Source organism: Canis lupus, chromosome 29 (genome assembly GCF_048164855.1).
Source record: "Canis lupus baileyi chromosome 29, mCanLup2.hap1, whole genome shotgun sequence".
Taxonomy (NCBI): Eukaryota; Metazoa; Chordata; class Mammalia; order Carnivora; family Canidae; genus Canis; species Canis lupus.
The window spans coordinates 16,773,797-16,798,444 of NC_132866.1; the positions used below are offsets into that span (position 1 = coordinate 16,773,797).

At 47.9% G+C, this 24,648-nt stretch overlaps 1 protein-coding gene and 1 long non-coding RNA gene across 2 annotated transcripts in view; one reads left to right on the plus strand and one right to left on the minus strand.

Annotated features, from left to right (window-relative positions):
* Nucleotides 1-2,582, minus strand: part of HABP2 (hyaluronan binding protein 2) — a 33,447-nt gene extending 30,865 nt beyond the window's left edge. Inside the window, exon 1 of the mRNA XM_072805260.1 lies at nucleotides 2,417-2,582. Within this exon, the coding sequence (XP_072661361.1) occupies nucleotides 2,417-2,485 (69 nt within the window). The 5' untranslated portion in view covers nucleotides 2,486-2,582. The remainder of the gene's footprint in view (nucleotides 1-2,416) is intronic.
* On the plus strand, nucleotides 1-24,357 carry LOC140620849 (uncharacterized). The gene is made up of 3 exons (XR_012020578.1): nucleotides 1-1,133; nucleotides 18,181-18,355; nucleotides 22,403-24,357. It is a non-coding gene; the product is annotated as an uncharacterized lncRNA (long non-coding RNA).
* Nucleotides 24,358-24,648: the final 291 nt, after the last annotated feature.

A 24,648-nucleotide genomic window follows, 5' to 3' on the forward strand; every position in this document is an offset into this window, starting at 1 on the left:
CTTCTGTCTTCTCTGGGGATGGGCCAAGCTAAGTAGGACAGGCCTGAACAAGCCTTGTCCTCTGGCTTTTGACCCTCAAAGAGGTCAAATTCCATTATGGTGGAGGCCAGTGGCACCCATAAATCACCCAAGAACCACAGCAAGAAGAGATTTCTGAGCCCTGATGGTAGTGTCCTTCCTTCACACAGCTGAGTGGGCTTCCTGTGATGGAGAAGGAGTTGGACACACCTGGGCCTCAATCCTGGCTGGGAAGTCAGTGTAACATCTCTGGGTATGTTTCTCATCCATAAAATGGGGACAACCATACAAAGCTGTTCTGTTTATCAAGGAAAACCAATTCTAACCCCGGCTGGGAAGGACGTATGGATGAATCTCTGGTGTTCATGGCGATCACATTTGACCTATACCTCTTTGGATCATGGATGTCTGAATAAAAATCTGAGTTAAAGATGAGCTTATAGAGAAGGCATTGTGAGGTTTGCTGCATGACCTAAATTCATGAGAGAGTGTCCATACATCCTTCCAAAGGATAGTGACCAGAGGCCCTGTGACTACTTTTAAAAGTTTTGGAGGCAAAATGGAGTCCGTGACACCAACCTGCAAACCATTCCCTGGTCTAAGAGCTTCCTGTTCCTACACGGAGGACCATGACCCTGGTCAACACTCCAAACACTTGGAGATCCATGCCAGCTCTGTGGACAGAGGAAATCTCATCGTTAGCCAGGGTCCAGGCAAAAGACCTGGTCCAGACAATGAACAGCAGCCCATAGCATTGCTACTTCCCAGCTGTATGACTGGAGGCCAAGCTGTCCATTTTCTCACCTGTAAAATGGGAGCGATAATGGTACCTACTTCTTTGTGTCCTTCCGAAGATGAATTGATACACTGGCTCACAGGATTTCTCATGAAATGATAGCAGTTGGTTATTATTTTTAGCTATGTGGGGTGGGTGAAGCTGCCCAGCCCATCTGGCTCTGTGACTCCTTCCCCCTCGCCCCCCCCGCCCCCCACCCAACGATGCCCCAAACTCTCCAAAGCATCTGAGCGAGTTGGCCACTTTCCCCTGGATGTCTGTAGCCTGGCCTGTGGAACGCAAGCCGCCTTCTCGACCACCTGTCTGGCACACATCTGGGGTAAGAAAACATTCCAAAGCCCTGAATCCTCTCTTTGGAACTGACTAAGCTCATTGCCTGAAGGCTATCTCTCATATTTTCTCTTTTATCCATTATTGACTTATAATTTCATTGCTAACCCTAAAAATTCACTGGGGCTTGCAAAAAAGGGATTTTTTGGGACCATTATCGTTTTGTGAACTTCAAACAGACTGCATCAACTCTCTCCTTGCCTGCAAACTTTAGGCTCTAATTCTTTCCGACTCATACTTTCTCTGGGCCCCTTGCGGGCTTCTGATAATTTCCACTTCTTCCTCTAGACCTGTGTGTTATTTCTGCTGGGTCTCAGCCCCCAGATGTCCAACGAGCAATCAAATGAGGCAGGGGCACTCATATACAAGTCACTATTGGAAAAGAAAACTCTCTCAGAGGTGGGGCACATGACAGGTTAATATGGGGCTAAGGTCAGTGTCTGAGGATAGTTTGCCGAAAGGGGAGGAGAGGCTCTTGTGTTTGAAGCATCTAATCGAAAACCTGAAGCTGAATCTGCTTCCTACAGGGAAAGCTCTGTGGAGTAAAATGGGAAATAAAATGCAAAAGGATTTCACAAGATAAAGAGGTTATGACTATTAATTCAGTTCTCACCCCCTGCTCCTTCTCTATCCAGCCCCCTCCCCACAAAGGGGTGCCTACTGTCCATGCAAGACCCTCAAATGGCATTTCCTTACCCTGCTCACCACCACCTCCCTTGGGCCCAAGTTTAAGTCCCTGCCCCATCTACTAGGGTTCTGTGAAAAGGGAGAAAGAGTATTACCCAAAAAGCTTTCTCCAAAACGAATCCATCCAAGTAAATCTGTTGGCAGGATCATGTGCAACCAGTAGGATTCTCCTCTAGAGCCAAATCATAGGGCATCTTACTCTAGTGTCACCTGAAATGGCTAGAAAACTGTGTATGTCTGTCAACGTGTACAAGGAGCGTTGATAGATTTCAAAGGGTTCTCGGAGATCCATGCCAGCTCACAGCCCACATCTAAGCGGATTTTCTTGCCCCCAGCAGCTTAGTTAGAAGGCACTTATGGAGCCTCTGCTCCAGAAGGGCTCAAGTCAGTTGCATGGCCTCATGGAACTGGCTTCTCAACACCAAACAGCATTACAGGCATGCATTAACTCTAACAGTCAGGACGCCTTCAACCTGGCAACACCAGCCTTTCATAGCTGAGGTTTCTAGTCACTCCTGGCCAGTTGCTTTGGTCCTCCTCATAACCTCAGTCTCTCCAAAGCACACATTTGAAAAGAACACTTACCCCAATGGCTGTCTTTCCCACCAGAACCATAAACAGCAGAATATGGAGTTTGGACATCCTGGCAAGCATCTGTGCAGCTTAAGGACTCTTGTTTTGCCCTAAGTACAATTTCTTCTGTTGTCTATGCCTTTAGGATGGGAAAATGTCAGTCTCCAAGGATTCAGAAACAAATGAAGAGGATGCCAATTATTAACTAGGCATCAAATACTGTTTAATGTTTTGCAAACCAACTATCTTGATTAAACAAATGGTAACTTTGGAGCTGGGCTGAGTCATGGGGTGATTTCTTTTCTGGGGAGAAAGGATCCAAAAGAAAGTGGCAGAATTCAAGAACCCCAGCCCCCGGGTGCACCCCAGGAGGGCCGCCGAGTGTTCTGTGCAGAAGGTCCGATAGTTAACTAGCATCCCAGTTTCAGGATGAAAGCCCCAGATCGGGTAAAGCTTCTGCTAGGGGCCCTTGCCATTGCTGATTCAGACAGAATGTTAACAGAGTTCTGATTCATCAAAACTCAAACAGAATTAAGGCATGGATGGGCTCCTAATAACATCACACTTTCTATTCATGAAAGATAAAGGATGCAAAACTACTATTGACAAACATTGATTCTGGGCCCTTTGAAGCATTGCCCATGGTTGCTTGTTGGCTTCAAAAGTTTTCTTTCAAATCTCATTACATAAGGTTTTTACTTTTTAATTATTTTTTTCCTTTCATTGGAGTCTTTCTTTGATCAAGAGGGTGAAGAAACCACGACGCTCATATTTGGGGCCAGTTGTTTCCCGTGTTCCTTATTTAGCTACACTGGTTACGGGGGAGGCGACATAAAGCAAACATTACCTATTAAGCGTGGGTTCTCAGGAACACAATTGATTTCTTTGCTAGGCGTCATCTTGAGCTCTCGTAATCGCCTGACTGCCCACAGTAATCTATGTAAGGGCTCCAGGAATCCTCCGGCCTGAGTCCTGAATCCAAGCTCTGAAACCTGGCTGCCAACGGAGGCAAGTGCTCACCCCGGCCTCCTGCTCACCCATGTGCCATAACCTATTTGGCACACGCAGTCGGACAGCTCAGTGGGTGCTTCCACCATTGGAAGTCAGGTTGCCAGCCGTGGAGGGCCCCCCAGGCGCCAGCCCAGAGAAGACCAATGTCAATGCCTCGGCCACCAGATGTCCTTGGAGGACAAACCAAGTCACGCCATTTACCTCCTAAGTAACTCCAAATCTGTCTTTTCTCTACTTATTTTGTCTCTATTTTAGACAGCCATCAACTCACTCCCAGTCAACATCCACCTGACCTGCATGACATATGTATGCACTAGTCCCTTTTTCTGGAAAGTTCTTTTCTGAACTCACCCTATTCTTCCCCTAATCTTTACTCCCACCCTAACTCTGTTCTTAACTCCAACCCTAGTCACTCTTTAGCAAGTTTATTTAGTTAACTCACCTAGTCAATGCATCTTTCTGGTCTCAGCACAGACATGAATTCCTTAGAAGCCCTGCTTGTGCTTTTTCTTCCTAGCCCTTTCCAAGATCGTCATCCTGTGCCTGCATCGCTCTTTCATTAACCCTTGTTCCCCGCTGTCCACACCAGACTGAAAGGTCCTGAGGGCAGGCTTCTGTTTTGTTCGCCATTGAATTCCTGGCATAGGTGCCTGGCACTTGCTTGGCCCACGGTAGTTGTTCAATAAATATATCTTAAATGAATAACCACTTTATTAAAGTGACAGTTGGGTACCTTATAACCAGGATACCTAAAAAGCAGAGCCAATGGGATGTGAAAAACTAAAGTATTTGTGAAATTTTAAAAACGCTCCAACTTGCACATGAAGACTACATTGATATCCATCAAATACGCACCGGTGATGTGCTATGAGCCAGGCGGGGACAGAGGAGGCAGACACGAACTTTGCTCTTAAGGAACACACATTCTGTCTGGAAACATGTGAACCATGAAAATGCAAGCCAGTTCATTTTTGTTAGGGATAGGTGTGAAAAGAGAAAGAAACAAGGTGACAGACCAGAAATCCTTGTGGCTGGGGGGTTTCTGTAGAGTGGAAGGCCGTGAGGGTGGTGATGTTTGTGAAGCAGATCACCTGTGTGGTGCTGAGGACACCGTTGATGGTTATCTGACCACAGAGCAAGGGCCAAAGAGGCAGAGGACCAAGAGTTTGCTGTTTTCCAAATTTAAACTCGGGACGTCGCAGCACCTGTATGGTTGGTAACAAGTAGAAATAGAAATTTTTGTCTGAGTCAAATTACTGAATGGTTCATGTGACTAGGGTGTCTCTTTTTCCTCCACAGCGGGGAGGGGAACTTGTGTAAACTAATGAGCTTCTGACTTTGTGGACAGAGTCTCAGAAAACAAACCAGAAGCTTTTCTTCCTGTGTCAACAGGAAGTGAGCTCAGTGTGCGTGCTGTCTTCTTAATCCGGATTAATTTCCCTGACATGTAATCTTCCCTTTATCTCAAGCAAAAAATAAACAATTTTGCTCTTTGTGTAATAATGGCAGGACTCCCACATTATTGTCTCTTATTTCCCTAAAGTTTGGTTATTACAACAATGTGAAATTGGGTAAATTTCTGCACATAGCCCTAAAGGAGAGAATTCTCTAAAAGAGGTGTAGTCCTTTTAATTTAGGAAGACAAATGTGCGCCCTTATTGTATAATATGTCTTTATCTGGGGAGTTGGAGTAGACCTACCTGGGGTCTCTGTTCTTTTGAATTCAAATGCAGAGCCTTTAGCTCTCATTCTGGTGCGGGTGGCAGGTGCAATCAAGTCAGGTCTGTTCTGTGTGAGCTCTGGGTGACATTTTCTCACGAGTTGGGTTACGTCCCACTGGAGAGAGCCTCTACCCTGCCTTGGATGGGCTTGGGACTCTGGTTCTTTATGGGATGATTATCCCATCCTAAGAGAAGCCTTCCTCACCATGCCCTTGCCAGAGACCCACTCTTCCAAGTACTGGGCGAGGGGTTGTTTTTGTACAGCAACAACTTGTTGTGCCTGAACCAACCTGTTTCGTGTTTATTCATGTTTAAGTAATAACAGTCTTCCTGCTGGGCCTTCAGAGGAGTGCCCATGAACAGCAGATGGAACTCAAAACAGACATGAGAGAGCCCCCACTCTGCCACAGCCCCACTGTGGAATGCTGTGGATGTCATTTATTCTCTCTAGGCCTCAGTTTTATCATCTGTAAAGTGGGGATGATATAGTTCTCACTTCATGGAGTTGCTGGGAGGTACACATGAGAGCACAGGGGTGTGCTTAGGGCAGCAGCCGGCCTACAAGAGACTTTGCAGAACACACTGCCTTTGATATCAGTACAGTCTTTTTATGGGATGCTACTTGCTGAGCCCCCAGACCCTCAGAGATGAAATGGCCCTGTGTTCAGTCAGTTTAGCCTCCAACCCGGAGAGGGAATGAGCCCCTTCTTGGGAGAAAACCTTATTTCATTTGTTCTCCCTAGGATAGGGTTCAGCAAACTTTTCCTGAAAGGACCAGATAATAAAAATTTTAGGTTTTTTTCTGGCCATTCATTTCTGTTGCGTGTCCTCAATCCTGCCACTGTGGCATAAAAGCGGATGCAGAGAATGCTTATGCCAGTGAGCATGGCTATGTCCCAAGAAAACAGTATTTACAAAAAAGGCCATGGCGAGCTGCCTGGGTGGCTCCATCGGTTAAGCATCAGACTCTTGGTTTCTGCTCAGGTCATGATCTCAAGGTTGTGAAACCGAGCCACATGTTGGGCTCCGTGCTCAGCATGGAGTCCGCTTCAGATTCTCTTTCCCTCTGACCCTCCCTCCACCACGCTCTCTCTGTCTCTAAAATAAATATGTTAATTAAAACAAAAAGAAGAAGAAGAAGGCCATGGCTTGTGGAGTCTACTTGAGATTCTCCCTCTTCTTCTGCTCCTCCTCCTGCTCATGCATGCTCTTTATTTCTAAAATAAATGAAAAAATCTTAGAAGAAGAAGAAGAAGAAGAAAAGAAAGAAGAAGAAAGAAAGAAGGAAGAGGAAGAAGAAGGAAGAAGGAAGAAGGAAGAAGAAGAAGAAGAAGAAGAAGAAGAAGAAGAAGAAGAAGAAGAAAGAAGAAGATGACGACGACGACGGCCATGGCTTGTGAAACACTGATCCAGGAGAAGGTGATGGGATGCACCCAGAACATCCACTGCACAACTTGAAGGGGCCCCTGTGGAGACACACCAGAAACAGGGGAGGGGTCTGAGCTGCTGTGGCATCATGGGCCTCAGAGTATCCCTGCAGAAGTTATGCCTCCTGTTCCAGAATCCTCAGAACTTTGTGGGATGCGAGGGCTAATGATGATTGCTCATTCATCCCACAGGTATTATCAAGCACCTACAACATGTCAGGCAGAGCTGTAGAGGACAAAGGAGACAGACCACATGCCAGCCTCTTGAAGTTCCATTCTTGTAATGATGCTCGCTCAGAGTCACATGGCTGGGCCTCCATTAAATTTTTTTAAAAATATTTTTAAAATTTATTTATTTATTGATTGATTTACATATTTATTTATTTATTCATTGAGAATGTGAGAATCTCAAGCAGACTCGGTGCGAAGGACAGAGCCCAAAGTGGGGCTTGATCCCATGACCTGAGATCACAGCCCCAAGCTGAAATCAAGAGTCAGATGTTCAATTGACTGAGCCACCCAGGCCCCCTTCCTTTAAATTCTTAAAGTCATCCCTAATCAGAGAAGAGAAGGCATCCTGTAGAGAAGTGCCACCATTCCTTCCCATCGTTCCTGAAGGCCCCTGCTTAATCCATTAACTTCCAGGGGCACCCTCCTTTGGAGGGAAGGGAACAGGAGAGATGCCTTGTTAACTTGGCATGGGGTGGGCAACCTTTCCCCGTGCTGCCCCAAATCTCCCCAGGATGTTCATGTCCACTGTAAACTCGTTGGTCTTGCCCACCCCATTTTCTGACCTAGGAGATACTAGGATGTCCACCACCCCACTGTGTTTGTAAAAGGAAACCAGCATTTATGGAGCAGCTTCTGTGTTCCAGGTGCTTTTATAACCCTAAGTTCATATCGTCTTTATAACTACCCCCACAAGGTGATTTGATCCATTTTACAGTTAAAGAAACCTGTGCTCAGAGAGGTTCAATACATTGCCCAAGGTCACCCAGCTTGAGATGGAGCCATGTTTGAAGCTCCTCCCACCCGACTGCGTAGACTCCAGGGTCTTGGGGTAGAAGCTTTGCCATTTACTCCAAGCCACCTAAAACTTATGGAACAAAGCAACATGTCTGAAAGCAAAGTTTTTCCATTGCCTGGCCAATTTCCACATTCTCTCCATCCTGGCTAGTACATACTATTAGGGGTGGCGATGTGCCCAGTGCGTAGTACAGAAACTCTGCCCTCCTCCAGCAACAGCCACTATTATTTGAGGCTGGGTTTCCTGGGAAACAGGTAGAGATATTGAAATTTGTGGGCAGGAAGTTTACTGGGGGAGTACTCTTCGGATCAATGCCCATTGTGGAATGAGGGGAGCAGGACAGGTAGAAGAAGTTGGGCTGCAAAGTGATCACAACAGAGGCCCATCCCATGAAAAGTTCTAGAGCTGGGCTGGCACTCAGTGTTGTCCTGCCTGAGCCATGGGGTAGGCCCTTGTACTGGGATCATCCCATCACTGGACATGGGCTATCCTCATGGAAGGAACCTGAGTTTGGTCAAGGCAGCTCTGGTTAAGGGTAATTCTCCAAGAGGAATTCAACAGAGGCCCTTCAGGAGCCAACCCTGGGCAGTTGAGAGAAAGAGGCCTTTGTGAAGAGGAATCTGGTGGCACACCACAACATCCACTCCAACTATTGACTGGAAATTTACCTCGCATTGCTTAGTTGGAAAATCCAATTCAGGAAACATGAATGGCTCAGTCCAGTTTTGGATGAGCATCCCCGGTCTATCGTTGGTCTAATTCAAGATGGGTGGAGCCACAAACATGGCCAGGCCAATCCAGGTCCATGGAGCAATTGCAAATGTTTATTTGGGGCAATCAATATCAAGCAGAAAACCAGACTGCTATTATGGAAATCATAAATGCTACACAGTTAATAAGCCACGTTACAAATTTATAGCTAAGCTCCCTGTTGGCTAAAGATAAAGGAAAACCCTGATTGTTTGGCATGATTTTCATTAAACTTAAGTGAGTTTTACAAGAAAAATAAAGGTGGTTTTTTTTTTCCCCCTCTATGGTCCGCTCCAGATCAATTTTGATTAAAAAAAAAAAAACAAAAACCCAAACCCCTTATGATCTGATGAACACAGGTTGGAGTTGGGTAAACAGGATGGGGAATTCCACTGCCATGCTGGCAATCTCTGGCCAAAATGACCCTGGTCTGTGGTCATTGGTGGTTCTGTTTCTTGTGATCTACGAGATTTGGAAAGATACACGAACCATCCATGCAGCACAACTGTGTGACTTCCAAGTGCAGCACAGCCCAATATGAATTAAACACCTCAGGATCTTCACACAATAATTGATCTGCCCATTTGTAGTTCTTTCTTGTCTTTAATCTTTCAGCAGGGCTTCAATCTTCCCTCTCATATTTTAAATTTCCTCTGTTCAGTGGTTGTCTATGGCAGTGAGTGTATTTTTTTCCCCCGATCTCTCCCATCCCATCAATCAGTTCTGCAAAAACACAAGTCCGCCCCCTTGGATCTTCAGGCTCACAAAGAGCTATCACCTGGGCTGTGTGATGCTTCTTGTTCTAAGTGCACCTTTGATTTATTAAACATTTTTGAATAAAATCCTGCATACGTTTTGCATGTTGGGAAGCCCTCCACCCCCCACTTCAGAGTAATAGAGAGCCTGAAAGAGAGGAGGGATCTTGAGATTTGGGTGTCTCTTTCTGTCTAGACTTGTCGGCTTTCTGAATAGAATGTGCTATTTTCAAAAGCCTTTTTCCTTTTGGGGGGTGGCACACCTGTGAGCACCCCTCTAAAGTGTACTTCTAGACGCAGCCTGACATTGACATCTTTTCTAAGCATGTTTGCTTGCTAGTTCTGTGTTGTGGCAGCAAGAGCCTGGGTTGGCATTAGAGCCAGCGGCAAAGCCACACACTTGCTGTGTGATCTTGAGCAAATTTCTTGATCTCTCTGAGCCTGTCTCAAATAATTTTTTGTGTGAATTAAATGTGATGATGTATGTGAAGGAGTTAGACGTGAAGTGGAAACAACACCCACATACACACACAGGTGTGTGACTTGTCCCCTTGAATGATGCATTCTTTCACTCATTTTGGAGGAAATCCTTCATTGTGGGGTCCTGTGGCATTCTAACATGCATAGAGACTTCCATCTGCCAAGGGAAATCCCAATAGGCAAATCCATGAACAGCTATAAAACCAGGTCCCCACTGAGGCCAACTCTGAGCCATGCAGGATGCAGAGATTGGAAGAAGGCATATTGGAAGAATGGTAGGTGCAAAGTGGGTCCCACTGGTCATTACAGAGTAACTCCGCTAACGCTCACACCTAACCACACACTCCAACCTCCTGTGATTCAGTAAAACCAGTTGCCACACTGGTAATTACCATCCTTCACCGACAGGTGTTCTGGTGTCTTTCTGAGGCTAGAGTTTGGAGGATGAACCACACTTACAGCCTCTACTTTCAAGGCCCTCACCCCCAGGACCCTGCCCCCAGAAGCTAAAGGGGGGGGGCTCCCTCTCCATAGATCCGACTTTAGTTTTAGCGCCCTCTTGTGTCAATGTGGTCCCTCAGCCAAATCAGCCACTTCCTGAAGCCTTCCCCACCCCCACCCCCTTTTTTTTTTAACTGTAAAATGTAGTTCATTCTGCTAGTTTTGCCAACGCGGTGATGAAGGGCTGGAATGCTTCATGATCGCCATGGCCTCCCAAATGTAAGAGTTAGTTCTTCCCCTCGCCCTTGCCGATCTCCCTCTTCTCTGAACTGTAAAATATTGATTTGGGTGCTGCCATGTGCCTTGGACCTCACCCAGCAGCCACTTCTGCATTTGCGCTTATCAGTTGGCCTGGAGACAGGTGATTTTTGTCTGGAATAACCTCCTTTCTCCAGACTTCATTTTCTCCTGCGACCTCCGGGGGGTGTGCTTCCTGCAGCTCACAGACCTCAATCCTCATACGTCCTCCCCCAGCCCCGGCCCCAGGCAGGGGTCCCTGCAAAAGATGCAGGTGATGAGTCGGTCTGTGTGTGAGCCTCCCAAGTGTCTCTCACGTCTCTCTTCTCTGCCCCACCCCCCAGCACCACCACAGTGTGGCTTGCACCGTCGACAACCCCACCTGGACCTTCGCGGCAGCTCCCAGCTTCTGCGCCCCATCCTCAAACTCAGCCTTCACTATGCCAGACCAGCCATCTCCTAAAATGCCATTCTGGTTGTGTCACTCCTATCTGTTCAAAGCTCATCAGAGGAGCCTCATTGCCTACAGGACAGAGTCCAGACTGCGTAGTGTGACATAGGAAGCTCTGGCCCTTGGACACTTGTTTACTTAGTCCTCGATCTCCTGACATGCATCCTACACACCCAGCTGAAGCTCCTGTCACAGGCCCATCTGATGCCTACACTTATTTACACTCATGGTTCTCATGACAGAAAAGTCTCCTACCTCTGGCGTTGGGAGAACTCCATTCTTTTTAAAAACTCAGCTCAAGAATTTTGCTCGGTGACATCTTCTCCCTCTAAGAGTTGGAGTCTTCTAACTACTCTGAGGATTCCGGGAGCATCGTGTGCGTTTATGACCTTAACACCGTGGCGAGTCACACCTGGGGACTCTTCGGGGCTGAGACTGTGATTCTCTCGTCTTTGGGTATTCAGCACGTGGCACACAGTAGGTGCTCAATAATTGGTGGCTGAATGAAATGGAAGTGTGTATGTCACTTTAGGGGTATGTGAGATCACAGGGATCACAGAAGGGGGGGAAGGAAAGAGAAGAGGGATGAAGGCAGGCTTAGACACCAAGCAGTGGGGCGCCCTCTGGAGATGACAGGTCTCAAACCGAGTCTGAGCCCATTCAGATGTTCTCCTTGACCTCTGTCCTTGCAGACAAGTAAAGAGAAGTGGCAGCAACAGCAAATAAACAAGGGGAGCATTTATCGGTCTGCTCGCAGGAATTGTTTCTTTCAGACACAGGCTCCCAGGAATCCCCTGGCAGTACTCGTGTTCCTGCCAATTCTGGCTCCAGCTGCCTCCCACCCCCGCCCACTGGCTCCCACGCAGACCTCGGCTGTGGGCTTGTCTTGTGGGTTGGTGTTCGCACGTAGGAATGGTGGAACTAGGGACTTCATTTTTTAGCTAACTGATCTGGGACTGGTCAGTTATCCAACCAATGGGGACCAAGGAGTGATGATTGAATCAGATAATATTCATGAAGGTCTTTGCACAGTACTTTGCATGCAGTAAACACTCAATAAATGTGCCCGCTGCTTACCTGGGCCACCCAAAAGCAAGACGTTCGACCGCCACAGAGAAATGGACATCTTGCCAGGCAAGATCATTAATACACTTTACGTAACATCCTAATGGTTCTTTTATGAGGCTGCATTCTTCATTTGATTCCTGCACTTGATTATGGTACCTAAGGAAATCGCAAGAAAGCTGTATTATATCTGAATTCATTTCTAGAAAAAAATTATATTTTCTGAAAGCCAAGTATATTTTGTGACTGGATTTGGGGCTCTGCGATCACAAGGAGGCCAACAGACTGCAGAGGTCTTCAGATCTCTTTCTAGATACAATTTCCTCCAGCCTTTCTTATGAAACCAGTTCTCCCATATGTCCTTCACAGAAGTATCTTTCCAACATTTATGCTGCAGATGGCACCAGCCCCAGAAAGGGACACGTTTATGTGGAGAGCTATCAGAAGTTTCCAAGATTTTGAGGAATCATTGATTCACCAGGGATATTTGAATCAACTAGTCAATTCCTCGTTTTACATGCATGCACGTAGTACAGTGCTAGAGCCAGCCCCTACCGGCTCCCAAGAGCTGATTGCAGCATCTCTTCTCAAGCCTACATTTGGTAGCATCACATTGGTAGCTTGAAATCAACCATATGGGAACATTTATGTCCCAGAAATTGGCAAATGCTACAGATCAGGGCTCCCCCACCCTGGAGAGCGAGCTGTTAAGTGTTCACCAGCATGCAGCTGGACCCAAGGGAAAGGGGAAACACAGAGATCAAGTGACTTTCTCAAGGTCATACAGCTCAGTGGCTTAGAAGAGAAATGACTGAGTGGGAATTTTTAGAAGATGAAAGACTTGTACTGGGTTTTTAAGGGAATGAAAAAAGAAAAGAAAAGAAAGAAAAGAAAAGAAAAGAAAAGAAAAGAAAAGAAAAGAAAAGAAAAAAGAAAAGAATAATGACCCCCAAAATATCCACACTAAAATTCCCTGGAACTTGGAACCTGCAACCTATTAATATGGCAAAGGGGGCTCTGCTAATGTGAGTAAGGGTATGGACCTTGGAATGGAAAGATCATCTTGGATTATCTGGGTGGTCTCAATTTCTTAAAGGAATGAGTCCTTAAAAGCAGAGGACTTTTCCTGGCTGGGTCAAAGGGATGAGATGATTTTTTAAAAAAGGAGAAATTCAGAGTGTGAAAGAGACCAGACTTTGAGGGTAGAGGGAAGAGGGCCATGTGCCAAGAATGGGGTGGCCTTTAGCAGCTCAGAGATGGCTGGAAGAGGTTAATCAGCTTGTCTTCCATCCAACTGCTAGTCAAGGAACTAGCCAGAATGTGGACCAAGGCACGTTGGTTCTGTAGCGCCCCTGCTCCCCAAGGCAAGCGCCTTCCAGAGCTGGGGGCTGGCTCAAACCTTGCGGTAATCAGGCCCCATGACCCTACCAGGCCCTTCGGGCTGACCCCAGCCACGTTCGGCCATCACAGGTGACTCTAGTGCCTACAGCTCCAAGGAGGGAAGCGTGGCCTCGAAATGCTGCACAGTTCAAGTTTTGACAGACACCACTAGCTGGAGAAAGGTTCTTTGGCTTTGATGGGAGGCGAGATCCCATCCACACAGTTCCGGGAGATGGCTTTGCTCTGAACAGATAACTCAATATAAAGGACAGGAAAAAAACGGAGGGGTGGAGGGAGGGGAGAGGAAGAGAGAGGGGGCGGGGCGAGAGGAGAGAATCAGGATTTCACAGAGCCCAGCCCCAAGGAGACACTCTCTGATGACCAGGGGAAAGGCTTTGAAAGTGGAGGGGCTGGGCCTCAAACCCGGTCCCTGAAAGTGGGGGTGGATCCCGGCAGAAATCACATGGGGACCCCTGCTGTGGAGCCGGGGAGACCGGGAAAGAGTTCAGGTGATAAAAAAAAATGTTAATAGAGGACTGAAATGCATCTGGCTGTAATTCCAGCCTTCAGGCCCCCAGTCTGAAATCCCGGGAAGAACGCTGTCGCGCTGCTGCTTCTCTCGCCCAGCCGGACCCCACCCGCCGGGGGGGGGTGATGCTCAGAGCCTGTGCACCATTTGTTGTCTGTGATGTGACAGTCACCATTTAAATGCGCCCTAGCAGGCACCTTGGTTTGAATGCCTCTTCTGCTAAGCACCTTCCTTCCTCCCAGATCCCCGAACCATTTGGTAGCCACAGATGATACCATCTGGAGAGAAGATGGACCCTTCTCCCCAAGAAAGATGGGGTGTCCATGGCTCTCGTTAGGACAGAGGAACCCACATGTTTTCCACCTATTCTTTGGAAAGGACATCTTAAAGCACAAAAAGGGTTGTGTCTCTTCTGCTAAAATCTTTGAGCGCCTTCGGATTGTGCTTAGACTGGCATCAAACTCCTTACTTGGTCAACCAGGCTGACAAAGCCTGGTCCTCGCCTCTGGCAACCTCACCTTGGACCCTTCTCCCCTTTGCCTGACACGCACCAGCTGTAGGGCTTCTCCTTAGTTCCTTAAGGACACCCTGTTCCCCATTACTGCCACAGGGCCTTTGCACATTCACTTTCCTCTTCTCTATCCTTCCTTGAGGCTGCTCTTCGCATGCTGAGTTCTTTGTCTTCTGTGGTCTCCGCTTAAGTGGCTAGTGGCATTTCTTCTCAGAGAAGGGCAAGGTCTATTATTTTCCATCTTGACATCCTTTAAGGCACTTTTATACCATGTAGTTAATGTATTTATTGACTGTCCCTTTCAAAGTCCACTTAAGCCTCTTTCCCAGAGTTCAGGCGCCTTGTCTGTCTTGTACACGCCTGTGTTCTCAGTGTGCAAGCACAGGGTGGTAGCTCAATGGGTATTTGTTGCATCCATGAGTGGCTGAAGAAGGACAGGAAGCAGAGAAGCAGAGGTGGGAACTGCTGCAAGAGGAGTGAGAATTATCCTAGTAGCTATCCTTGAGGGTGACTGTCCCTGAGGGTGACTGTTTCTGAGGGTGACTGTTCTTGGAAGTGATTATATCTGGGGATGACGATTCCTGGGGGTAATTGTACTTGGGAGTGACTGTATCTGGGGGTGACTGTGTCTGGGGTGGCTGTTCCCAGGGGGTGACTGTATCCATGGGTGTTGTATCTGGGGGCAGCTGTTCCTGGATGATGACTGTGTCTGGGGGTGACTGTTCCTGGGAGTGATTGTATCTGGGGGTGACTGTACTTGGGAGTGACTGTTTCTGAGAGTGACTATTCCTGGGAGTGACTGTATCTTGAGGTGATTGTGTATGGGAGTGACTGTGTCTGGGGGTGGCTATTCCCCAAGGGGTGACTGTATCTAGGGACGACTGTTCCCAGGGGTGGCCATTCCTGGGAATGACTATTCCTGGGGGCAACTGCTCCTGGAGGGGGTAGGATCACAGACTCAACAACCAGGAGCTGGCTGGTGAAGAGGGAAGCTTATGGGAGGGATGATCCATGCGGACAAGTAGCAGCAGCCTGTGCTGGATTTGCTTCTAGGGTGTTTTGTTTCCAGTCTTTCTCTTGGCATCTGACCACCCACTGGCAGATGTGCATGTAGGTGAAACGTGGGGCAAACCTTGATCCCTTCATTTTATCTGGGCCAGTTTCCTGGGCTGGGGACACAAGCTCCTTGTATGTTTTCGTCTCTCTTTTTGCTTATCTATGGGACAGCAGTGAAACTGTGTGTGCTTAATTCCACCCATCCAACCAAAGTTTTTCAACTATTTGCAGATTGTGTAGATGAAGATATAGTAAGAGATGATGAAAGACAGGAAAGGGAGACACAACGGCTGATACATACTCACACAGAGATGTATGTAAATAGTATATATTTTAAAATAGCTCGGACGCATGCAGTATTTAGACGAAGGTGCCAACAAAGGAAGTCAGACTGTGCTTCAGCTCTAGCAGGAGGAAGGCAGGATGAGGGGTGGTGAGTGTTCCTCAGTGAGCTAAGTCGTCATCTATCCAAGTATAAGCTCCGTAGATAGAGCGCATCATCCGTAAAGCAAGAAGTGGTAGTTAAAGCAGAATATTTGGAGATGTGGAGGTGATCCTCAGAAGAACTGAAAAATGAAGCAATTTTAAAATTTCAGAAGTTGCCTCTGGGCTTGAAAGAGGAGAGTTTTTCATTCGACGCCCCTGAATGCTATTATTTTTTTAATCATGCATACGTCTGACTTGGATATAATTTTTAAAAATTGTTGTACATTTCAGTGGGTTTGATAAACAGTTTAAAATATTTTATATTCCCTAAAATATTCATACATTTAATTTTTCCCCCCAAAAGGTAAAAGGTAAAATTGCAGCAGGAAAAAGGGAATAAGCACAAAGGAATGTGTTGGGTGCCGCATAAAACCTGGAAAATGAGGTAGAAATGTTGACTCCCCCTCGTTGTCCCTTTCCCCAGACTCCTAAGGCAAGTTGCTTGGACCATTGGCTCTTCTGGCAGGTTCCCCCCATCCTTCCCCCACTCGGCACTCCTGGGGATATCCCCGATCCTGGAAAGGCACGCAAGCCCAAGACCCTTCCTCAGGACCTGATTGTGGGTGGAGAAAAGGGCTAGTTACAGAGAAGCCCAAGGGACCCTGAGCCCAGTCACAGCGGCACTTGAAAACTGACGTGACCCTGAGGCTCCCAGATCCCTTTCAGGGGGGTGTCCCTCCTTGTGCTCACAGAGCCTGGGTGATTGAGGACTGGGAGCCAGCATCTTGGGGGCACCTTCCCCATGTGGCCTCTATCTGTGGTTCTCCCCTTCCTATGGACCTGCCAGGACCCGCAGACCTCACTCCTCTTTTCCGTGTCCACGCAGGGCTCCCAGACTGGTCTGAAACCACCAGGCATGCCTCAAAGTTCCAGAAGCAGATGGGAAGACTGTAGCTCTTCCTTCGGCCAGGAGCCGTCTGACGCCCTTCTGATGATTACTCTTTCCCTCTTCTTTCTGGACTTTTAACAGCTCCATGGCCCTTGGAGCCTCTGCTCCTGCCAGCCCCCTCTGCAAGCCTTGCCTTGCCCTGGTTCAGTACATCCCTGCCCCTGCCAGCTGGGGCGTGCTGTGTCCCCCTGCAGACGCTGCAGCGCAGTCTTCCTAGGTGTCATTATGAACTCATGTGGCTACTATCTTAAGTCACCTCCTCCAAAGGAGCATGGTCCTCTTGGAAGCTCTCCGCTCTCTTGAATGACCCACAAATTCCAGTCAGGCCACATTAATCATGTTGGGACCCACCCACGTCCTGTTAGCCCCTCTGATGGCAACCTTCAGCCTTCAAGCATAGGCTTGGAGGAGTCCATTGCACCTAAGGCCTGCCTCTCCCAACAAGGCAGAGGTCTTGGGCTTGGAAACCAAGTTTGCCACAACAGATGGGTTGGCGTTGTCGTGTGTGTATTAAAGTCCTTTGCAAGTAGACTGGAAGCAAGCCCGTCCTGTTGGGCTGCTCAGTCTTTGAAGAACCCAACACTCATGATTTTAATGGTGTGAGAACAGGTGGCGCCCAGGCTGAGAAGGAGAGATGCGCTGGTGGTTCAATAGAACATGTGAGCATCACCCATGTGGCCACTGCTTCTGTGCCTTTACATCTCCTGCTTCCCCAGGGCTGTCCTAAGGAAACTCTCACCCTCTATTTGTCCTCCAAGGGCTTGTCTTTCTGTCCTTTGGCTGCAGGGAAAGGACACACTCCTCATTTCCACAAACAGCTCAATGCGGAGCTTTTCAGAGGGGCTTTCTCTTATCTGGGCTCTCCTTTCTCAGAACAATGTTCGGGGCTGCTTTCAATTTGGGGATTAAGCTAACCGAAGTACAGAATCCACTTCTCTGCATGGAGAATGCTCTCCTGTGTGCTGTTTATCTGTCCTCCTCCCACGCCCCTCCCTGTTTCACCCTAATCTTTGGAGCTTAAAAAGGCTTACAATGCTTCTTAGGCGCGAATAGTTCTTATAAGGCAACTATTGATGAGCTAGACAGAAATGACTTCAAAACTTACTGTGTGAACTTGCTTCCGTGACTGCATTGCCGGACGTCAAGTAAAAGGGGGGAAAGAAGGTCTTCCTGTTGTCTCCCATTGTCAACTGTTTTCCTCCTGCAGAAAGGCTGGCCATCATCCGGATGCTCAGATGCAGGACCTTGAACCTGACCAATGAGTAGGGTCGAGCAGCCTCTCCCTTCTCCCTTTGCCCTCTCTGCTAAAATGGTGACAGTGAGCACAACAGCTCCGCCCGGCACAGCCCACGTCCTGGGTGGGCACCCTGACCATACCCTGGGAAGAGAAGCTATTCCTTTCACACCACCCTTCAGCTTCTCATTCCATCAGTGACAGCAACATGGCCTGACTGCCCCCCACCCACCCATCCCCTTATCCATGGGTTCGCTCTTCTGCAGCTTGAGTCACCTGCAGTCAAACTGGGTCCAACAGCAAATGACACTCCTCCGACGGATCATCAGAAGGTCGATGGTAGCCTCACACTATGTCACAGTGCCTGGGCCATCTGGGCCAATCATCTCACTTCATCTCAGCATGCGGGCATTTGATCATTTCACATCAGCACAGAGGAAGGTGAGTACAGGACAATACGATGTTTCGAGAGAGACCACATTCCGGTAACTTTTATTACAATATACTGTTGTGATTGTTCTATTTTATCATTGTTCTTGTTAATCTCATCCTGTGCCTAATTTATAATAAACTTCAGCACAGGTATGTGTGTATCCTTAGGTGTGTATTTTTGCATATGTGTATGTATGTATGTATATACTATCTGTGGTTCAGGCATCCATTGGGGGTCTTGGAACATATCCCCTGTGGATTCCATAATCCACATAATGTCCCCAGCTATTGTATTAGAATAGAATCTTAACCTCCAAGTTGCCCCTGGTGTTTTGGAAATGGCTTTGATATGCATTGTTTCACTTTCTGCTGCCCACGGCACAAAAAGCTAAGTATAGTGATTCCCATTTGTCAGATGAGGAGACTGAAGTTTGGAAAGGGGAAAAGACTTACATGAGGAGCTCAGTTACCGAGGTGTACTGTTAGGATGGAACCCAAGGTTTTGAGTTCACAGCCCTCTCTTGGCCCATTCCTGGTCTAACTGTTGCCCATAGCGATGAGTGAGGCTGTGAGCTGAGTGACAGTGCGACCTTGGGCAAAGCAGGGCAAAATACCTTTTGCAGTAATTAGTAAAAAGAAGCTCCGTGAATCCATCCCAACTCAAATCAATTGGAGACTCCATTCAATAGGATGGGAAAGAGAAGGACCCAGAAGAAGGTATCTCCAAGCTAAAATGAACATGCAAAGAACAATTTATCTTCATGAGTTAAGGGAATTAGGATCCAGTGACCTCCAACGGAACACCAGGACAGGTGAGAGCTGACCCTGAACATGAGAAGCGGGGTGGGAAGGAAGGGCAAAGCCTGATGATGGAGAGGATGCTGAGCATCCTTGGGGGAAGTAGAGGCTAGAGGTCTCCCGTGAATCCCATGCCTTCCCCCTCACTCCGCATGTTTAGACAAGCTGGGCCGAAGGAGGACAGAGAATTTATGAAATGCTAACTTGCCTTCGCAGCCTCCATCAGCGCTGATCTCAGATGGAAACGGGAGGCACTAGTTTTGAGGTTTGGACCTTTGCTGCTGACATTTAGCTTTCGGATCCCCTACTGCCATCGTTGAGAAAGCAGCAAATGCCTGATGCTTTCTTTAAGACATTTGTGTATCTCCTGATGGGAATGAACAAAACTGGCACGAAGCGAAAAGAAGGAAGTCGGTAATAAGGAGACAGCCGAAGATCCCCGAATGGAAACCTGGGACTGTTTGTCCTGAGTTCTGGGAGGAACGAGGCCCCGGCTGTCTTGTCTAAATCATCTGAGGAGCATGTGGTATCTACTCAGGGACTCCCGGAATACCCAACGGTGTCCTAATGAAATAATAATGGGGCATATCCTCTTCCCCAGCATTTCTACAGGGAGGACTCACCATTACCCCAGACAGGGATTAGGCCTAATAAATTACACTTCAGAATGCAGGATGCACACAAAATGTCAGGGCCACGTACACGTACGGATGGCCCTGAGCACAGAAAATTCATCATCTTGAGGTTCGACACACAGCAGGCACCAAGCAGCAGGAAGCGGCCTGGAATGTGTCCCAATTAAGTGGTTCTTGGAACACAGAAGGAAATACCAACAGGAGTGCAGGGAATGTTAACGACGGCAGAGTCCAAGGCTCCAAGGACTTGGATCCTGCCATCTTCCCAAGAGCATACTGCCCATGCTTGGCCCTAGATCTATCTTTCTCAGCCTTGGCACTGCTGACATTTTAGGCCATCTACTTCCTTGCTGGGGAGGAGGGAAGCTGTCCTGTGTATTGGGGATGCCTAGCATTATCACTGGCCCCTACCCATTAGATGCCAGTAGTACATCCCCTCCCCGCCCCCCCGATTTGTCATGACCCAATATATCTCTAGACTTCGCCAAATGTCCCCAGGGTGGGGCAAAATTGACCTCAGTTGAGAACCACTGGTCTCTACTAGGAAAGACAAAGTGTAATTTTGTTTCCCTCCAATGGTTTCTGGTCTCATTCGGAGTCTACCAAGCACTCCAGGTTCCTTCACCATCCACTGGTTCAGTGTCACCTGACATTTCTTCCCCTTCCTGGCTCCTCACCAGCCTCTCTGGCCAGTGTTTTCTTCTCTTTGTGTACCCAGCCGGCTCCCTTGTTAGCATTAGAGTACTTGCCTTTCACTCGGCCTGCAGTGCCTTTTGCACTACCTCTTCCCTAGTATCCACATGGCTCATTTCCTCATTTATTCAGATCTCTGCTCAAATGTCACTTGGAGACATCTTCCCCTGACTATTCAACTTGAAGGGTACACAACACTGTCACACTCTAGCCCCTATTCCTTATCATTCTTATCCTATGGAGACTTACCCTCCCCATAGCTCTATTCACGGCTGGCCATTCTCTATCTTCCTCATCAGAATGCACACACCTTGAGGACAGAACCTCGTGTGCAAGGTCACTGACTATATAGTCCCAGCCCTTCCAACAGAGTCTGGCCGTTGTAGGTACTCAGGAACCTGCCACTTGGATTAGGACAGAGCCTATGCCTGTACTGGTTACCCATGTGAATTTCTCAGTGCCACATCATGTTGAAGAGGGCTGTGGAGTTATGATGGGTGAATTCTTGCATGGTGTTCTCTCTTCTAGGTGTGAGTGGGGATAAAATAGAAATTAAAAGTAACCAAGCAAAGTGCATGTACTGGGTGCCTCCCTGGGCCTGACTCTTTGTGGACCCAAGAGGTAGGCTTGGGGTCAGACTGAGCTAGATTCAAATACATGCTGTGGGTCCTGGTGAAAAAGTCAGATATTGGCCATTGGATCTTTGGCAAGGTGTTTAACTCATATGAGCTCCAATTTCCTCATCTAGACAATGGGGATAGTGGCAGTCCCTTCCTGGGATGGATCTGGGGAGAACATGATATGATGCCGGCAAAATGCCTGGCACATCCTGCATGCAGTGGAAGGCTACTCTTAGTTGTGTATAAACACGAGTCTGGTCCTCAAGAGATATACAGTTTCACTGGATATTGGGGAGAAGTTGAACGTTGAGACAGGTGGAAACGCTTCATTCCCAAGAGGGGCTGGAAGGCCTCAAAGGAGGGGAGGAAGTTCTGGGTACCAGGTAGTGTTCACCACAGACACAGGACAGAGGCCAAGAATATCCTTGGTTCATAATCATCTCAGTCCACGCTGCTCTTGATTCTCAAAACTTTCCCATTGTTGTCTGGTTTGGTCCTCACGACGCAGTAGAGCAGTCATCCTTTCCCCCCGTGAAGAGAGAAGTGAGAGGCACAAGGCTTCACTGATGGTGAGGAAGTGACAGGATCCAGACTCTATTCCAGATCTTCTGACTCTAAATTCATTCCAGATTTCAAAGAATCAGAATATGATAAAAACGCACTTAATCCTCTTATATGAATATGTGTACCCAACGCCTGGTGCTGGCTGCAATGCACCACGGGCTACACAAAGGATCCTGCTGGCATTGTCACATGTCATCGTCACAATGGCCCTGTGAAGGAGGTCGTCTCATCTATTCTTTGCAGTCAGGGAAGCTGAAGCCCAGGGAGATGAAGACATCTGCTCAGGGCAGCAGAGCTTATTGTATATGGAAGTAGGTGGCTCCCACTCTGTGCACCCCCTCTCTGCGAGCTTCTGCTGGCCCTCCGAGCAGAAGCACTCCGGTGTCCCATGTCCCCTCTCTTCCTATGATCAGTGCTGTTTGAATAGGTTGGGTGATGGTGGGAACGAGAAAGGGAGGAAGAAATGGCTTTGCACCTTTGACCTGGGCAAGTCTCACCAAGCCCATCTGCCCAAAGCCTCCTGAGGAGGAGCGGAGAAGGGGGCCTGGCCGAGCTTGGAGCTCCAAATCCGCAGGCAGCTTGCTTAGCGGGGAGACCGAGTGGTTCCTGCTGCCACCTGCCTCCTCCCAAGCCCTGAGCGTGAGGTCACCTTACCAGTGTGTCTTCCCAGTTGTGCCCATGGGTCTCTGAGCTTCCAGATATTTGGGGCTGTTTCAGCTGGGTGTCTGAGGTCTGCTCTCCTCCAGACTGCAGGTTTTTTGGAGACTGTGTCCATGTTGGCTCTGCATCCCCACCTTGCAGTGAGACTCCTGTCACAGAAGAGTGCTCAGTGAAACGGGAATCATGCGTGAATGAGTGGACAGCGGTCTTTCTTTCCATGGCCTTCTTGTGTCTGACGTGGACTCTGCGTGGACCCAGGGATACGACAGCATAAAGTCCCTGTGGGCCCTTCTCCAAGGGCCCTGTGATCCGAGATGCATTTTCACATTTTCTGTCCTCTACCATTTCTACCCGAGCTTTGTCCTAAGACTCTAAGATCCACCACCAGACCTTCATGCCAGCGGTGGCAAGAGAGTATCACCCAAGTGCATTTCCTTGGGTGTCCCTCAGCCAGCAATGAACCCTCTTAGCTCCTTCTGAGAACACCAACCCCTCTCTGCAGCTCCACTCCTGTCCTTCCCTTTCCAACAGCTTCTGTAGAGCTGACGCAGAGGTGGGAACAGTTGTCAAGCCCCCGGGTTACACGTCCAACAAGGAGAGCCATTGGGCTAGGTCCCTGGGCCACCTCCCCAGTTCCTCCACTGGTTGAGAGTAAGATGGTGTAACAGGGAACTGTTTACCTCTCCTATTAAACATCGTTTGGGGACGAGAAGAACATATGAGTAAATATAGGAATTAAAGACATTCTCTCAGTGTCCTATTTATCCCCAGGAAAGGAACAAGAAGATAAAAGAATGAGGGCCCTTAGAAGAATCCAGCAGCTTCCTGAGGGTGACTCATCCCTGGGAATATCTGATAAAAGGGCTCTTTATCTGGGCACCTGGCACCATGCAGAATGTTCCACCGAGGTGGGCTCAGGCCCCAGAAAACAACACATACGAGGGATGCCTTTGCCACACAGCCTTTCCTCAGGTCAGGCTTCACACCGAGGCCCTTCCCCTCCCTCGGGTGTGGACCCCAGCCCTGGGGCACAGCTGGAGCACAGTGGTGATAGTATGGGCTCTGCCATCAGACTTCCCGGGTTCAAATCTTTCTTCTGCCATTCAGTTTACCTTAGTAGATGTTAGTTTGCTAATGTCCCTGGGCCTCTGTGACCTAACTGTAAAATGGAGATGACAGTCCCCTCACAGGTCACAGTGAGGGTGGAATGAGTTAGTATCTACATAGAGCATTGCCTGGCCCTTTGTAATTGCTCAGCAAATATCCGATATTGTTAGTGTACTCTCAGTTTAATCCTCCTACAACAAATTGTCTTTCTGTCCTGAATACCAACCTATGAATTAGAACCTTCTAGAACCTCCTGGAATCTTCCCGAGTTTTAGTCTGCTGCTGGCCATCAGTGGTAGGAATTCTCCAAAGCGTCCTCAAGGATAGGGCCGGGGCCAAGCAGGGGCCCCCTTTCTGCTCACTCTTCTTGGTTCAAGGCCATCTTCCTTGGGTCAGTAGGGTGTCCTCACCTATGGGTCAAGGGGGCTGTAGCCCTGGTCTTTTGTGATGCCTCAGGAACTCCCACATCATGAAAACTTTGGTGGAAAGGGGAAGGACATGGGACTGCAGCCAGCAGAGCCCTCCAGACCCAACCTGGGGCACAAGCCCAAGGAAGATGGCCAGAAAGCTGTTCATCTCCTGGAGAATTCCAGAGGCCTCGCCCAGTTTGTCTTTTACTGGATGATGTAATGGACTTAAACAAAAGAAATGTGCTCTGCTGGTGCATACCAGTGTAGGGTTTCTCTGCCTCCCTCAGAGGACTTCCCAGAAATCATATCAGCCATGAAAAGATGCAATGATTGTTTAAAGTCTGTTCCAAAAAAAAAAAAAAAACAAAAAAAAAGTTAAATGATAAGATAAAAGGACGGCTCTCATACATTCAATGCTTACTACTGATCAAATTACTGGACTAAACCTTTATATACATCATTTTGTTCGATTACCGCCACAGCTTTGTGAACCAGGTACTCTATTAGCTCCATTTTATGGATGACGGAACCAAAGTTCAGAGCGGTTAAGTGCCTTGTCCAAGGTCACACAGCTAGGAAGTGCTGGAGCTGAGGTTCAAATCCAGGTCTGTTTGACCTTTAAGACCAAGTGACTTTACTACACATTAGGAAATGGAGTTTCCTAATAAAGGAATTGTCTCTCTGACCTCTCTTCTGACTGCTTAGGTATTTCAGTTAAATATACACTTTCTTTCTCAGCAATAGGGACATTAGGGGTCCTGTGCATGAGACTTACTGTTCCCTATTACCAAAAACCATTTTTTTCCTACTCATTT